The sequence below is a fragment of the Macrotis lagotis genome, chromosome 7 (assembly GCF_037893015.1).
Source record: "Macrotis lagotis isolate mMagLag1 chromosome 7, bilby.v1.9.chrom.fasta, whole genome shotgun sequence".
NCBI classification, from domain to species: Eukaryota; Metazoa; Chordata; class Mammalia; order Peramelemorphia; family Peramelidae; genus Macrotis; species Macrotis lagotis.
In genome coordinates this window covers 61,189,447-61,205,815 of record NC_133664.1, presented here as the reverse complement: position 1 = coordinate 61,205,815, position 16,369 = coordinate 61,189,447, and the positions used below count along the sequence as shown (strand labels likewise).

Below are 16,369 nucleotides of genomic sequence, written 5' to 3'. Positions count from 1 at the left end.
TTTTGCCTTTTGTATCCTCTTTAAGTCTCAAGTCTCCTCTTCCAGAATTCAGTAGAATATCTTGAAATTATTTTAGGTGGCCATGATTTAAAATATAAATGAAAAAGGTAGAGACTGTTTGGGATCAGGTTCAAATTCCAAATATTTCATTACTAGCAGAAAATTGATTCGCAGCAAACCTTGTGATAAAAAAAAATAGTACAGTTAGATAGTTAAAGGGAGAGGAAAACTGGGATAACACACAGGCTAAAGATGAAAAAATTACTTTTATGATGATTGGAGGCAAAAATACTAATCAGTCAACCATACAAATTGCATGCCAGGGGTCACTGGAAAGGGATTGACCCCATATTTAATGAAAAGGAAGCAGCAATACCTCTAAAGTATAATTGAAAAAAAACGCCAATTTTGGCAAAAAAATGATTTTCCCTTAATTGTCCCCTAGTGGTTCTCTGCTCCACCTCTAATTCTTGGAGTCATGTTTTAAGTAGCATCAGATCAGATGAAAGACCAGTCACTGAGGACCAACAAAGAAGAGCAAGATGGGTAAACGGGAGGATAGCAAAAATTAAAGGGAGACTCTGGAAGCACATTAATGTTTTAAGAACACTAATAAATTTTAAAGCAAAAAAGATAGAAATCTAAAAATTGACCTTGTGCCTATGTAACTAACAAAAAGGATTAAGGAAAGAAACAGATAAAATGATCCAATGCAAAAATTCATGGAAAGGGTCATTTTAAAGATAAAAGTCAAATCCATAGGCTTATTAAATATGAGAAATTTTGAGTGATATAACAATAATAAATGAGTATAATTTAAAAATTATTACTGACAGATATTTTCAAATTGAATTATTTTCATTGTTAACACAAAATGTAATTCTCTTGCTTTGAAAAAAATCTCTTTCTAAATCCTGCAAAAATTAGGTTTAATTTTGATGTTTTTCCATTCAAGAGTCTAAGTTTTCTTGGGTGGTTTCCATCCGTCAATTAAAAAATGGATAAGTTTTTGCATATGGCCTTAATATGTACAGACATTTAAAAATCTGGTCACCACTTAGAACAAGAAATTTAAATCACTGTTCTGTTTGATACTTTCTATAATGGACAAAATATCTTAGATTTTTTAAAGGTATAATCCAGATAATTATAATTTCTTTAAAAAAATAAAACCTGATTTAATTGCTTTCCACCACTTCCAAAATGAAAGCAATCATGTTTCAATTTAATAATGCATAGTGATAAATAAATCAAAATGTACATAATTCACTATAGTTTGAACATATTAACCCTTTGTTATTTAGAAACAATCGAGATTATAAAGAAATTTGCTTTATAGCTGTTTAAGCTTTATTTTTCAGGTATTTTACTTTAAGATAGTTGGTCTGATGGCAAAATGATCTAGTCCCTTTAAAATTGGTTGGTATAATGCTATTGCATTCATTAGATAAATCATGGCCAAATAAGAAATTAAGGATTACTTGGGACAAATACAATAACATTATAAACCACTCCTCCTACACACCCAGCCCTAGTCCTTTATAAAATCAGCCTGGAATTGCTCTAAGTGAAAGCAAAGAGGCAAAAATGGGAGAGCTCATGTTAATCTGCTTCTTAAAGTGAGAAAATTTAAAAGCAAATAACAAGAAATGTTAATTTGGTATTTAGCATCGGACTCCACTTTAACACAGTTTCAAATAAACTAACGGGAAAAAAAATGCCCCTAAACCTCAACCCTCTGGTGCTGACAAATGCAAAGATAATGTATGTAAGAAATAGAAAGTGGATATTTCCTATTATAGTCTGGAATGCCTCAGAAATAACTAATTTACCTATATAAATGTGACTATGGTTTTATTTTTATTTAGAGAGAAAATCTCTATTTGCATTTTTTCTTCTAGGTCTAATTCTCTATGGAATTTTCCCAATGTGGGATCCTAATGGGATTTCTCAGACCACTGGATCTTTTTCTTCATGTTATGTAGATAAAAATAACTGGGCATTGGCCAAATATGTTCAACTGAAATAAAAAATTGACAATATTGTCCATTGACAAATTCATAAAGTATTGTATTTTGGAAATAATCAGTTCAAATATTAATGAACGCCATCCTAGACAAATTCCTACTCAAGATCTGTATTTGATTTAATTCTGTCTATTCATTTCCCAATAGAGGGGAGGACAACAAGCAATGTATAAGAAGACTGGAAAGGTTGGGGATGAGGGGAGGGAGGGTTCGAATGCCAGAAAGAATTTTATATTTGATCCAAGTAGTAAGGGAATCACTGGAATTTAGTATTGAGGGAATCAAGATCAGACCCATGAATTAGAAAGAGCCACATGTATGCTTTTTAATCTCCTTTACATTTCACATTTCAATTTTTTTTATAAGCACTGTATATATGTATGTTCCCCAGGTTATTTTTAAAATGTAATGTAACATGGAGCAGCTAGGTGGTACAGTGGATAAAGCACCGGCCCTGAAGTCAGGAGTACCTGAGTTCAAATCCGGCCTCAGACACTTAATAATTACCTAGCTGTATGACCGCAAGCCACTTAACCCCATTTGCCTTACAAAAAATCTTAAAAAAAAAGGTAATGTAACAGTGGCATTGCAATCTAGAACACTTATGTATCATAGACCTGCTTATTAATCATTTACTGTAACAGAATCAAAGTAACACAAACTGAAATGGAAATAATTGGGTTAAAAAAATCCAAAAAACACCACCACCCGTCCTCAAAAAGTTTGCATTCAGCCCATTCAAAGAATACAAGATGTAAACAAGTATATTCTAAAAGCAACCAACCAACTCATCTGAGAGAATATAAATAACCAGGGAAACCACGAAGGGCTTCATGAAGCTTGAATGAGTGAGAAAAGGGAAGGAATTTATTCCAGAAACAAGGACATTTTATGCTAAAGCATGAAGATGGGAGAGCAAGTGACAAGTTTAACATGGTCAGTCAGTTTGGCTAAAATAGATTATACAAAAGAGAAGAATGTAAAATAAGATTTTAGAAAAGTAAGCCAGAGTGAGGTTGGGAAAAGCGAAAACTTCAGAAGCTAAATAGTCTATACTTTGTCCTGGATGTGATTAGGGGGTCACATTACATTCAGACATATTTTAGGAATATTGTTTTGACAGCTATGTGAAGGATTAGAGAAGAGAAAGAGTGGAAACTGGCAGTCCAATTAGAAGAGTGGTTAAAGGTGATAAGGCTCTGAAGTACAGTGGCAATAATATGAATAGAGAAAAGGGCATAGATATGAGCTATTAAGATATAAAATCAAAAGCATGGGAAATAATAGCATATTGGAGCATGGGGTGAGAGGTGGTTTCAAGGTTTGTGAACTTTGGTTTTTAGAAGGATGGTGATGACCTCAATAAATAGATTGGTTTGGAAAGAGGTTGGATTCTCTTTAGGACTTCATAGGTCTTCAGAGTCTGATCTCTCATCTTATAGAAGTGGAAATTAAAGACCAGAGACTTTGTCAATAAGCAAATAACAGGGTCAATTCTAACTCCAAACCCAATAGTTTTTCTACTATCATCATGGAACCTTCTCATTTGAGGTGTGAATGCTAATCACCAAGTTTGATGACTAATAAATAATTAACAAACATGCATATGATACAATAGTGTTCTAGATGGTAATATCATTGTTACACTATCTTTTAAAAAGTACCTGGGAAACATATGTACCATGTTTATAAAATTGAAAGCTTCCTTTATTTTTTGAATGTTTCTCCATAACAATCATTTAATCAAGTATAATAATTATAAATGTTTACACTCATTAAATAGTATTACTTAATTCTCATGTAAATTTTCTAATTCTACCAACAATGGTTTTATAAACATTAAACTTATATTTGTGTTCTAATAATTCTTTATAAATGATGAAGGAAGGAATCTTGGAGATCACTGCATCACTCTAGTTTCTTATTGATATGAAATAGATAATGTTACCCAAGTCCCAAAGCCTAACTTGTATGAAACTCCTTCTTTCTCATTAGTGGAGATCAGTGCCCTGCATTACAAGAGAGGGTGCTCTTGGTTGAGCTGAGTTACCTTACTCCCAATGGAAGAAGCTCTTTCATGCTTTATTACAGGTATATATTTTCCTGTGTATGTTTCCTCTGATTTGTTTTGTGATCAACTTGAATAAAAGGGTTCCTTTATTAATTCTGATTATGTGTTCATGTGGAACTGATACTCCATAAGGAGTAAAGTCTTGATAAAGCTAGGGGTCCTCTCCTTTCCCCCCAAATAAACTGTTATCAGAAGTTTAGCTTGAATCTGAAAAACACATTCCCTAGTTAAATAATATTTAAGGGGGCAGAAACATTAAATTCTGGTCCAATATCTGCTCTCTATCTCTGAAAAGAGCAGAATGGTCAAACTTCTGAGTCTCCTACTTCCCATTCTGACAGTGTCCTTTGAAGAAGGGTGAAGGGAGAAAAGGCCAACTATGTCTATTCTGTCTTCATTTGAGGCTACACATGGAAGACAACCCTCACTATATGCTTTATTCAGTCATTTTCATTCATGTCTGACTCTTCATGAACCCATTTGGGATTTTTTTCATCAAAGATACTGGAATAGTTTGCCATTTCCTTCTCTGTCTCATTTTACCAATGGGGAAACTGAGGCAAACAGGGTTAAGTGATGTATCCAGGGTCACACAATTAGTAATATCTAAGTAATATCTGAGTAATATCTACCCCAAACTATCTAACCAAAGCCACCATATCTCCCTGTTGGAAGTCCACTTGGGACAAATTCGTTTGGGGAGAAGGAGCTCAAAGGACAATGTAACAGGGGTAAGGAATATGCTATAGTTCAAAAGATATTCATACCCAGTTTGGAAGCATTTATGGGGAAAAAGCAACCTATCCATCAGAGAATTCCATGAGAGAAGTCATGCACACTCTGGAATGATTGTTATAGGGGGAAAGTATGGAAAAAGGTTTTTCAAGGGAACAAGTAAGCACATCTACTCAGAAGGAGAGGACCAAAGTTCTAAGTGCTGCCCCAGGAAGGGTTTCCTATATTTGATTTTTAAATAATGCTGTATAATGTCCCTTAGATCTTAACATACTATGAGTGTAATATCAGTTATTGAGATATTAAGATATTGTCACCACTAAAGAATTTGCAAAAAAAAAGTGATTTTAATGCACTCTTGCCCTCAAATATAAACCTTCCAGACTAGTTCTCACTGAAGTATAGCTAACAAAAATAGCAAAGATATCAAAAAATTCATAACTATATTATATGTATATTTAGAATACTGAAAATCACCCAGGGCAATGTCACTTTGCACCACCAAAGGCTATAATTAATTATTTTCAAATTGAAACCTCATTCAGCCCAGTATATGCTGTCCCAGTGCCAAAAGATAAATGGGAGAAATAATTTATTTCCATTTTACTTGTACTTGGTTATCAATACCAGTATTAGAAGGAGGAAAAGTAGTCAGCTTAATCAAAGCACTGAGGAGATTAACAATAGAAGGGTTAGGTTGATTGGTTTTCAATTTTTATAATATATAATATATATAATTATAATTATAATAAGTAACATCCATAATCATACAAATATACATGTGTAGCCATTTACCCCAATATGGAAGAGAAAAAAATATATTTTTCCATCCCTAAAAGTATAAGAAAACAACAATAAACTTCCTTGCACCAATTAATATTGTAATTTCCAGCCTGGAGTCAGAAAAACCTGAACTCAGATCTAACCTCAGACAACACCATGACCCCTTTCCATTCTATCCAGATCACCCGTAGGGGAGGTGATATCTTAGACCACACTATCAACTGAAACTATTCCAACTCTGATCTTGAACTCTGAAATCTCCCTCTTCTCCCTTTGATCACACTTTCTTATTCTACTGTTCTCATTACCTGACTCACTGCTCCAACTCTAGGCAGGACACTTAACCTCTGTTTGCCTCAGTTTCCTCAATGATAAATGGGGTTAATAATACCACTACCCCTCCCAGGGTTATAGAGAGGATATCTATAACACATTTAGCACAAGCAGACTATATATAAATGTTATTTTGTGTTCCCTTTCTACCAATATAATCAAATGCATGTCCAAACTTTTCTTTATTCCCAGTCTCTCTGAGAAATGGGGTGGTTAAGGAGAGCTAGCACCTCTGGTGTGAGGGTTTGTTGATCCCTTTCAAAACTTTCAACCCCAGGGGCAGCTAGGTGGTGCAGTGGATAAAGGTCCAGTGGTCAGGAGGATCTGAATTCAAATCTAACCTCAGACACTTAATAATTACCTAGCTGTGTGACCTTGGGCAAGTCACTTAACCCCACTGCCTTGCAAAAAGCAGAAAAAAACCTTTCAACCCCTTTTGGTGTCTACCTGTCACCCATCTCTCACCTGTGGCTTCAAGAAGATATAGCATGCACAAGCAGCTAGCAGAGAGGCTACATCAGGTAAAGCATCTTAGCAGATAGGTTTGAGGTTAACCAATAGACCTCATATCTTTCAATTGGGGGGTGTTACATGTACAAAATATTCATAGCTGTTCTTTTTGTGGTGGCAAAGAATTGGAAATTGAGAGGGTGCTCATCAGTTGGGGAACAGCTGAACAAGTTGTGGTATAAGAATATAATGAAATACTGTTGTTCTATAAGAAATGATGAGCAGGTAGATTTCAGAAAAATCTGTAAAGACTTACATGAACTGATACTAAGTGAAGTGTCCAGAACCAGGAGAACATTGTATACAGTAATAGCAACATTGTGTGATGATCAACTATGATAGACAACTCTTTTCAGCAATACAATGATCAAAGACAATTCTAGGAGACTTGTGATAGAAAATGCCATCCACATCCAGACAAAGAACCTTGGAGTCTGAATGCAGACCAAAGCATACTATTTTCACTTTTGAAAATTTTGTTCTTTTTTCTTTCTTAAGGTTTTTCCCTTTTGTTCTGATTTTTCTTTCACATGGAAGTATGTGCAACACAATTGTACATGTAACCTAAAAAAATTGGAAGGGTGTCTATTCCAAGCATGTGAAGACTTCCCCTGGGGGAATGGGCAGATGAGAACAATTTGTTCCCAGAGTCATGAAGTGGGCACTGGGGAATGTTAGGTGCTTGATCAGATGTGGAAGACACCAAGGTCATCCACTGCAACCCAGGTCATTTTGACTTTTGTCTTCTCTGGATTCAAAGTCCCTGGGAGAGAGAGTGAGCTTGACAACTTCCTGTAACTCTGCCTCACTCAAATCCAAATGATGCGTTGACTCAAGATAATATCCTGTGATTTTACTGATCCTTCTTTGGAAAAAAAAAAGGAAAAACAGCAACTGATCTTTAAGACTTGAAAAAAATTACATTCCCTCTACTCATCACATTCCTCTTCCATCTGATGAAAATCCTTGGTAAGTGAATGTGTATGAAATATTTATAAATATATATATTTATAAATATTTTGAGTGCTACCATTCTTCTCCCTTGTGCATCATTCTAGATGGTGAAAGATTCAACTCTTTCTTTATAAAGTATTCTATTATTCTTGATCTCCTAGAATTAGAGGATTTCAGAGCTGTAAAAATCCTTATTGGTAATCTAATCTCCTTATTTCACAAAGAGTACAAGACTCAGAAAGGTAATTGCCCAAGGTCACATAGATAACAAGAAGCAGATCTAGGATTGAAGCCCAGGTTCTCCAATGCCAAACTCAATGCTTTCAGTATACCATGCTGATTTCCTCTCTGAAGGCTGGAGCAGAGGTAGTTCTTCCCTTTCCTCCTTTCTCTCCCCTTTCCAAGGGCAAAAAATGTAGTCAATAAGAAATATTCAAAATATTCCACTATTGTTCCCCTCCACACTCAGCAAACAATACCAATGCTATCTCCCAATTTAATTGACCCCTATTTGACTGGCATGGAAATGCAATACCTCATGGAACTTTAGTGGGTTTTGAAATCTCTCAGCAGAGTGAAGAGTGTTCTCACATGTGGAAACCAACCATTGGGAATTAGAAACGTCATTACTCAGAAGGATTTTCAGATACTCAGAAAAGTTAGCAAAGAAAGAAAGAGAGGAGAGACAGACAAAGACAGACAGAGACACAGAGAGACAGAGACAGAGAGACACGCACAGAGAAAGAAAAGAGACAGAGACAGAGACACACACAGAAACAGATGAGACAGAGGCAGAGAGAGAGAGAGACAGAGACAAAGAGACAGAGACAGAGACAGAGACAGAGACAGAGACAGAGACAGAGACGAGATAGATACAGAGATAGAAAGATGGAGACAGAGAACAAATAACATAGCTGTTCTTTTTCCTATTAGAAAGGAAACAACAGAGTTTCTTGGAAGGCTTGAAATCCTACCAAAGACTCTCATTATAAGTTATGTGACTCCAAGCATAACACTTTATTTCAGCTTTCTCCTCAATAATATGACAATGACAGCCATTAACAAAATTATCCCCAGAGCATGTAAATATTATGTAAAGATAACCCATGAGATAAGCTTCACAACAACCAGCCTTCTGAGGATAGGGCTATTTTTCTTTTTCTTTTTCTTTTTTTAAGGTTTTTGCAAGGCAAATAGGGTTATGTGGCTTGCCCAAGGCCACACAGCTAGGCAATTATTACGTGTCTGAAGCCAGATTTGAACGCAGGTACTCCTGACTCCAGGGCTGATGCTCTATCCACTGCGCCACCTACCCACCCCCATAGGGCTATTTTCCAAAGAAAAAGATGGAAAAACCTTCACATGGAAGCTTTTTGATTGTCCTCTATCTTTTCACACACCTCTGGCCAAGCTATTCTTCTCATCCCCGTTTCTAATTCCATCCTTAGCCACTGCTAGAGTCTATAGAGGAACATATGAAGTGTTGCATGTTGTTCCCCTCCCCCTCAAAAGCTGCCATGCCTATAAATAGTTCTCAGATATTGGAGAAGTTGCCAAGACAGAAGCACCAGAGAACCCAAAGGAGTTTCATAACATGGTCCCTCTGACGTTTCCATCCCCAAAAATGACTAGAGCAGCTATAACCGAAATTATAAGGCTAAAGCTAAGTTATTTTTTTACACTCCCCTTATCCTACATCCAATCTCTGACCAACACAATCCCCTCATTCTGCCATCTTCTCCCTCAAGTGGGAGAACTGATAGAAATCTCAAAGGGTTGGGACATTGATTGGGAGGAAAAAAAGAGAATGGAAAACTATTCAATCCTAGGAGAAGGTAGCACCCAGTTACAAGCAACACCCATTACACAAAGATACCTTTGTTAGCTTCTCCCCAGGGAACTGGTATAAACCTAAAAAGAATGACTTAAATCTCCAGAATACTTTTACAAAGCATATACATCACTTGACAGCAGGTGACTCAATCTTAGAAATTTAATGACTTGAACATATCATATGATGTTGGGAATAAAATGTGGAATTTCTGGTTTTCAATTTTTTGTTACCTTTCGTTATTTGCAAAGTGTTTGGAGACCTATAAAAAGACAGTAAAAATATTTGTTTTTCAAAAATCAGGGGAAAGGTTAATAATAGTTAATCTATTTCCTCCATTTAGTGATCACCTATTCTATTATTTCTTGTGCTTTTCCACTCAATTCAGTTCACTAAACATTAATTCTTTTCTATAGGTAGAAGCTTTTTTTGGTCAGTACTCCCCCCTTCCACAACTGCTATGTTTACAGTTGTGGATACAAACATCATCTTGCCATTATTAACGAGTAAGTGGAAAGGCTGCATAAAATATCCCGTCATAGACAAATATACACATGCCCCTGCTTTTTGAGAAACCATTAAGAAGGAAATCAGATTATTTGGAGGCAAATCCTCTATCCATGCTGGGGTGAATGTGAATGATGTCCTCTTTTTTATCTGACTGAATAACAATTTCCTTTCCTTCTGAAAAAATCTATGCAGTAATCTCTTCTGGGAGCTTCTGGGTCCCAGACCCCTAACTACTGTGAAATATTGAAATTACAGTGGGAATTCCATGTGGGCGCCAGATTATAGCAGGAAATTGGAATGGGGGTCTCTAAGACAGAGCCTATTTATGAGCTGTAATCATTTAGCCCCAGACCTCAACAGAGGGAGAAATGGAAGGGTTCTATCCGGTGGTGCCTGCCTGAAGGGGCATCTGTGGGTTTTGGCTGGGCACTGTGAAGATTGACTTCCCTCCAAGCTCTCTGGCACAACTCGCTGAAACACTTAATGCTACTCTCTCTTTGGGATAAGATCCACAGGCATACAAATACAAAACATACCATAGAATCGTCTATGTTTTTTGAGCTTCCATAACCACAACCCTAACATGCAACCCCTGTTGAGATCCCTCAACTTATTTGATCTAAATCAGCAACAAGTGGTCAGGCAGACGGAAACCATCCGGTGATAGGAAATTCACTCTCTATGGAGACGTTTCATGGGCCCGAGGAGGTCTAGTTTGGATGCTTCAATGTGTATTGAGCAAAAAGTAATCTCCTTTAAGACCCTCCACCCCTTAATCTTAGCTTTTCTTTCTGGGGGGGTCAAGTTAAAATATGTCAAATCAGTTTTTGAGGTTTTGTCTTTGATATCTTTTATTCCTCATCCCCAATCTCAGTATTTTCTCTAAACTATATATCCTCAGTTCCTTCAACCAATATTCACATGGCTCTTTTTAGTCCCCCTTGTCCCCTTGTCACCTTCCTCTGAACCTGTCAATATATTTCCTAAAATGTGTGTTCAGAACTAGATAAAATACCTGGTGGAATATGATCCATTCAGAATACAATGGGAATGCTATCTCATTTCTAGATCTATTCTACTAAGCCAGCTTGTGCTTTTTTGTTTTCTTTTTCTTTCTTCCTTTCTCTTTCTTTTCTTTCATTTTTCCTCCTTTCTTTTTCTCCTTTCTGCCCTTTTCTTTTTTCTTTCTTTCCTTCCTTTCTTTTTTCTTTCTTTCATTCTTCCTCCTTTACTTTCTTCCTTTCTTTTTATCCTTCCTCCCCTTTTCTTTTTCCTTTCTTTCCTTCCCTTTTTTCTTTTTCATTCTTCCTCCTTTACTTTCTTCCTTTCTTTTTTCCTTCCTTCCTTCCTCTTTCTTTCTTTCTTTGTTACTTTCTTTCTTTCTTCCTTCTGCTTTCTTTCATTCTTTCTCTCTTTCTTTTTTTCCTTCCTGCTTTCCTTTTTCCTTCCTTCCTTTTTTTCCTTTCTCTTCTTTTTTTTGGCTACTCCACCAACTAGTGACTCAGTTTAGTTTATAGCCCACTAAACCTCCTAAACTGTTTTCTAACACTAATCCTTCTTTCTGGACTTATGATTCTATGAATACATTAGGTTGTGAGTTTGTCAAGGGCAAAAGACTACCTCTTGACTTTTTTGAATTCCTAGGCTAATACTGGCATTTAAAATTTAAAATTTTCCACAATTTTATCCCATCCACTTTTCCAGCTTTCTTTAACTTTATGGCCTTGCCCAAAATCAAATACTTTGAACTTGCTGTCCACCAAAACTCAGACTTTTTTTCATACAAATGCCTATCTAGCCGCATCTCTCTCAACTTGTACTTGCACATGAAGTTTACTATATACAAATACTTCACGTTTCACCTACTGGATACAACCCTATTGTTTTGGCCATGAAAATCCTTCTGATTGTCATTCCAGATTGTCATTCAGCATACTGTATCTTTCAGTATAACCTTTCCAGCTCCATGTCCTCTGCTCAGCATTTGTCAAATTCTAGACCCACAATCTGCTCCCTCCAGTTCCAATAGCAAGATCAGTAGGAACTGGGCATTATGGGGAAGAGTTATTTTTCCATGTTCAAAATTCCATCTTTGGCCTCCATGTACTAGTGATACCCATGACAAGAAGGTAGTTCCACTTCACCTTCATTTATTAGAATCTTGGGCTTTCTTGAAGTTCAGTTCAGGTTTTACCCCAATGATGAGGACCTCCTCATTCCCACCACATTTCCCTGTATCAGCACTGTCTCCCCATAAAAATTTACTTTGTAATACTGTGTATTTGTTTGACTGTGTAAATTACTCCTCCAACAGAAGGTAAGCTTCTTGAGGGCAGGCTATTTAATTTTTCATTTTGTATTTCCTTAACAGCTCAGTGACTGACACACAGTCACCTAATAGATGTTAGTTGAATTGAATTAATTTAAATGTCTTTGGAAAATGTGATGGGCACTCAGTTATCCATTTCTTCCAAACCACTGATAAAAAATATGGAACAAAACAGATCTAAAGAACAAAGCATTGTAATATACCATTAGATTCTTTCATCCAAGTAACTGGAATTAGTCAGCCAGATCCGAATTCATATCTCTTTCTAATCATGGTCCCAATTTGAATCAATTTTTCAAATATGACATTCCCCATAGCATATTTTCCTGATAGTAATCTTAACAAAAGAATAAATAAATGACATTAATCTGACATGAAACTATTTGTAAAGAATCTATTCTGATGTATGGTGATCACCAACATGATCATTCTCTCATTAGGCATAATAGAGGAAATCACTATATCTACAACCTAAACATCTAGAATTTTCAGAACCACCAGTTAAGACTAATAAGTTCATTCTACCCATTATCAGGAAAGGTTAAGTATGACTGAGAATGCATGCCCTTTGGTGTGTCAAGCAGATAAATCAACAACTTTTGAATAGCACCTCTATTTCTTCCCCATCTTTTCCCCTTTCCTCTCCTCCCCAAAGCATCTTTACTGACATAAGGACTGGAATATATATGGTACAACTCTATACTATCTGATTGTTATTCAGTCATTTTCAGTCATAGCAGACTATGTAGCACATTTGGGGGTTTTCTTGGCAAAGATACTGGGGGAGTAAATTGTCCTTTCCTTCTCCAGCTTTACAAATGAGGAAACTGAGACAAATGGAGTTGTGACTATTTTAGGGTCACAGAGCTAGTAAGTATCCGAGGTCAGATTTGAAGTCAAGAAGATAAGTTTTCCCAACTCAATTCTGGTACTCTTTCCAATATGTCACCTCATTGTCCCAATGTGACACCTTATAATATACAAATAAATAATAGAATAGAATTAGTTAACTCAGCAGTAGTCAAACTAATTCTAGTTTCAAAAAAAAATGTATTTCATTACCTCCATTGTGTCTTGCAATATACCCAAGTGCCCAGGCTGCTGCTTCCTTTACTCCAGGATCAAAATCTTCCAAGCATATGACTAGTGTATCCAGGGCTCCACAGTCAACTATTGCTTGAGCCAACTGAGGAGAATGTTTGCCAACTGCTCTTAACACAAATGCAGCTGCTTTCTTGTAGAAACGCTAAAGAAATATAAATGTTTTATTAGAATTTCATATAAGAATGCATAAAGTAAGACTGAATTTACATTTCGTTGCTACAAATAAGAAGTATGCAAAATAATTTCAATCCTATATAAAGTTTTCTATATAACGTTAGTCTAACCAAAGGGAAAAAAATGTAAATTTATCTTATTACTTTTAAATTTGGATTTTACTCTTTTCAAATGGGTTGTGACACAAAATGTATTTCCAGCATTTCAATTAAATAAGGAGATTATGTTTATCTGAAAAATATAAGAAGCCAACAGCTTGCTTGCATGTACAGATAAACTATGCTAAATGACATTAATGAGTTCACTTTGCTTGCCCTCAATCTCCCAAAGTATGATAAGCCTTTCATTTGTACCATGCTAATCTTCCTGCAGCTCCCACATGATCTGAAAAAACCATCACGTCTCAGGTGAACTGTCAACATCTTCAACCAAATAAATATGATGGAACACAGTGCAGTACAGTGAAACTTACACTAGATTTGGAGTCAGAGAACATAAGTTCAAATCTCTATTATTTATACCTATATGACCTTGGACAAGTCACTTAAGCACTTTAAGTCTCACTTTCTTCATCTGTAAAATCAGTGGATTTGACTCAATGACCTCAAAGATCCCACAGTTCTAACTCGATAATCCCCTGATATTTACAACCATATTTTAGACCTTTTAAGCCTATTTTATCTTATACTGTCAAATTGATTAAAGAATGAGATAGAACTACTAATTTTCCTTTACTAAAAATGGTTGTTTATTATTAGAAAGAAGGAAAAAAGATACAAATGACTGAAAACAATTCTTTTTTAAAATGGCCTACCCTTTCTTTTATGGATTGTTATGTATGAATTTTTCTTTAAGCTTTTAACTGAAAAATACAGGCTACAACAAATTTAGAAAACTATACATATAAATCTTTTCATTAACAATGAAAACTAGGGGCAGCTAGGTGGCACAGTGGATAGAACACTGGCCCTGCAGTCAGGAGTACCTGGGTTCAAATCCAGCCTTAAACACTTAATAATTACCTAGCTGTGTGGCCTTGGGCAAGCCACTTAACCCCATTTGCCTTTTGCAAAAAAATCCCCTAAAAAATAAAAACTAGTAGAGAAAATATTTAATAAAAAAACAATAGTTGATATACTAAAAAATAGTGATAATATTATTTTATTTTCTTCTTTGAATAAAGGTGAATTACAACCTTAATTGAGATTCAAAGTTTCTGTCATTTTTATGACTAAATGTTTTTAGAATAAAAAGCATGAAAATTTTCCATTTGCCTAAAAATTATAATTATGAAATCTAAATGCAAATATGTATATTACAAGTATCTTGAGATTTTTGTTGCTCAGTCATTTTTCAGTTGTGTCCAACTCTTTGTTTCATTTTTTTTGACACAGTGGTAGCAAAAAAAATATGTAAACCAAAATGTTTCAATAAGTTTTATGGAGTGTTGGCATTGATAATTGGATTTTCCATATCAATTCTTTCAATGATTATATCTAATAATATTGATTATGTGACAAAATAAGTCAAATTTGAGTTGTACTTGGTAGAGATAGAAGAATTCCTATTTGTTCTTTAGGAATACATATTTAGAGTCTTAAAAAAAATTTTGAATAGAAGAACATTATTTAGTTTCTATTTAGTGAGAATTGAAAATAGCTTTGGTTTCAGGGTTTATATCCTGCAGCTGACAGTTTTCAGAACAAAGGAGCATACAATCATACCAGCAATGCCCAAACTACTATTCTACCTCATCTCTATCTTCATGTCTTTCTTTTCCCAACATTCTTAATTTTCTTTTTGCCACTTTTTGCACAGAATTTCCCTCTAAAAGAGACCTGGGGGGACACAGGATCTCAGAAATAAGAGTCTCAGAAATACCACAAAATTTGGACAAAATGGAATATGATGATAAGATGATATTTGTTTTTCAGTTTTTTCTAATCTTTCTCCCCCTATTTCTTGTTTGGCAAATTTTGGGGACAAATGAGAGCTGAGATAATAAATTTAACCTCTTTAGCCCTTCCTTCTCTCATATTTAGGAAACTAAGATAAAAATCTGAAGGATTTCAGAGATCTTTTCATCTATGTGTAGAAGGAATATTTTATTGAAATCATTTCAGACAAATGGCAGTGAACTCAAAGATAAATGAAGAAAATAATTCCTTAGCATCCATAACCATATTTAAGAGTATAATAAATCAGAGCCTCCTACTTGGAAAAGTCATCTACTGTGTGGAGACTTGGAGGCTAGGACCTCCAGTAATCCAGAGACATAGGTAGTAGGGGCAGCTAGGTGGCACAGTGGATAGAGCACTGGACCTGGAGTCAGGAGGACCTGAGTTCAAATCTGGCCTCAGACATGTAATAATTACCTAGCTGTGAGGCCTTGGGCAAGGCACTTAATCCCATTGCCTTGTAAAAAACAAAAACAAAAATAGAGACATAGGGAGAAGGTAGAATAAAGGGGGAGCACTGTTTTCTACTCCTCTGTTTTAGACCTGGGACTCTCTTCTACACCATTAGCAAGTATACCTGCTATTGTTGCTAAGGAAGGATAGACTGGAAGAAGGTTGCCTGTCTATGAACAACAGACACCCCCTTTCCCCCACTTTTTGCGTGTGTGACTGCCATATTATGATATCTCCTCCCCTTTGGCTGTGTATTTCCCCCTATCTCAATGACCCCAATGGTCACTTTAATCAGACTGTGTGTTTTCCCAAGTGCACCATTGATTCAGAAGAGTCAAAGTCATTTTTTCACTGCTCACTCTCAGGAAGTTCTACTTCACTAACTTCCTACAGCAATTTAAAACCATTTCCTTACAACACTCAATAGCAATGAAGAAAAGTGACTACCCATCTTCCAGTCAATGACTCTTCATATGCTCAAAGACAATTACTAACAGTCCAGAAAATAGAAGGCTAAGTGGTGGTGACCTAAGAATACTAATAGCCTGCAACTTTCATCAACACATTTTCCATATGCACTTGGCCCCTCTACATACA

At 35.8% G+C, this 16,369-nt stretch overlaps 1 protein-coding gene across 1 annotated transcript in view; it reads right to left on the bottom strand.

Moving 5' to 3' along the window:
• SPAG6 (sperm associated antigen 6) overlaps positions 1-16,369 on the bottom strand; it is an 85,193-nt gene that overhangs the window by 41,072 nt on the left and 27,752 nt on the right. Inside the window, exon 4 of the mRNA XM_074192977.1 lies at positions 13,146-13,329. Within this exon, the coding sequence (XP_074049078.1) occupies positions 13,146-13,329 (184 nt within the window). The remainder of the gene's footprint in view (positions 1-13,145; positions 13,330-16,369) is intronic.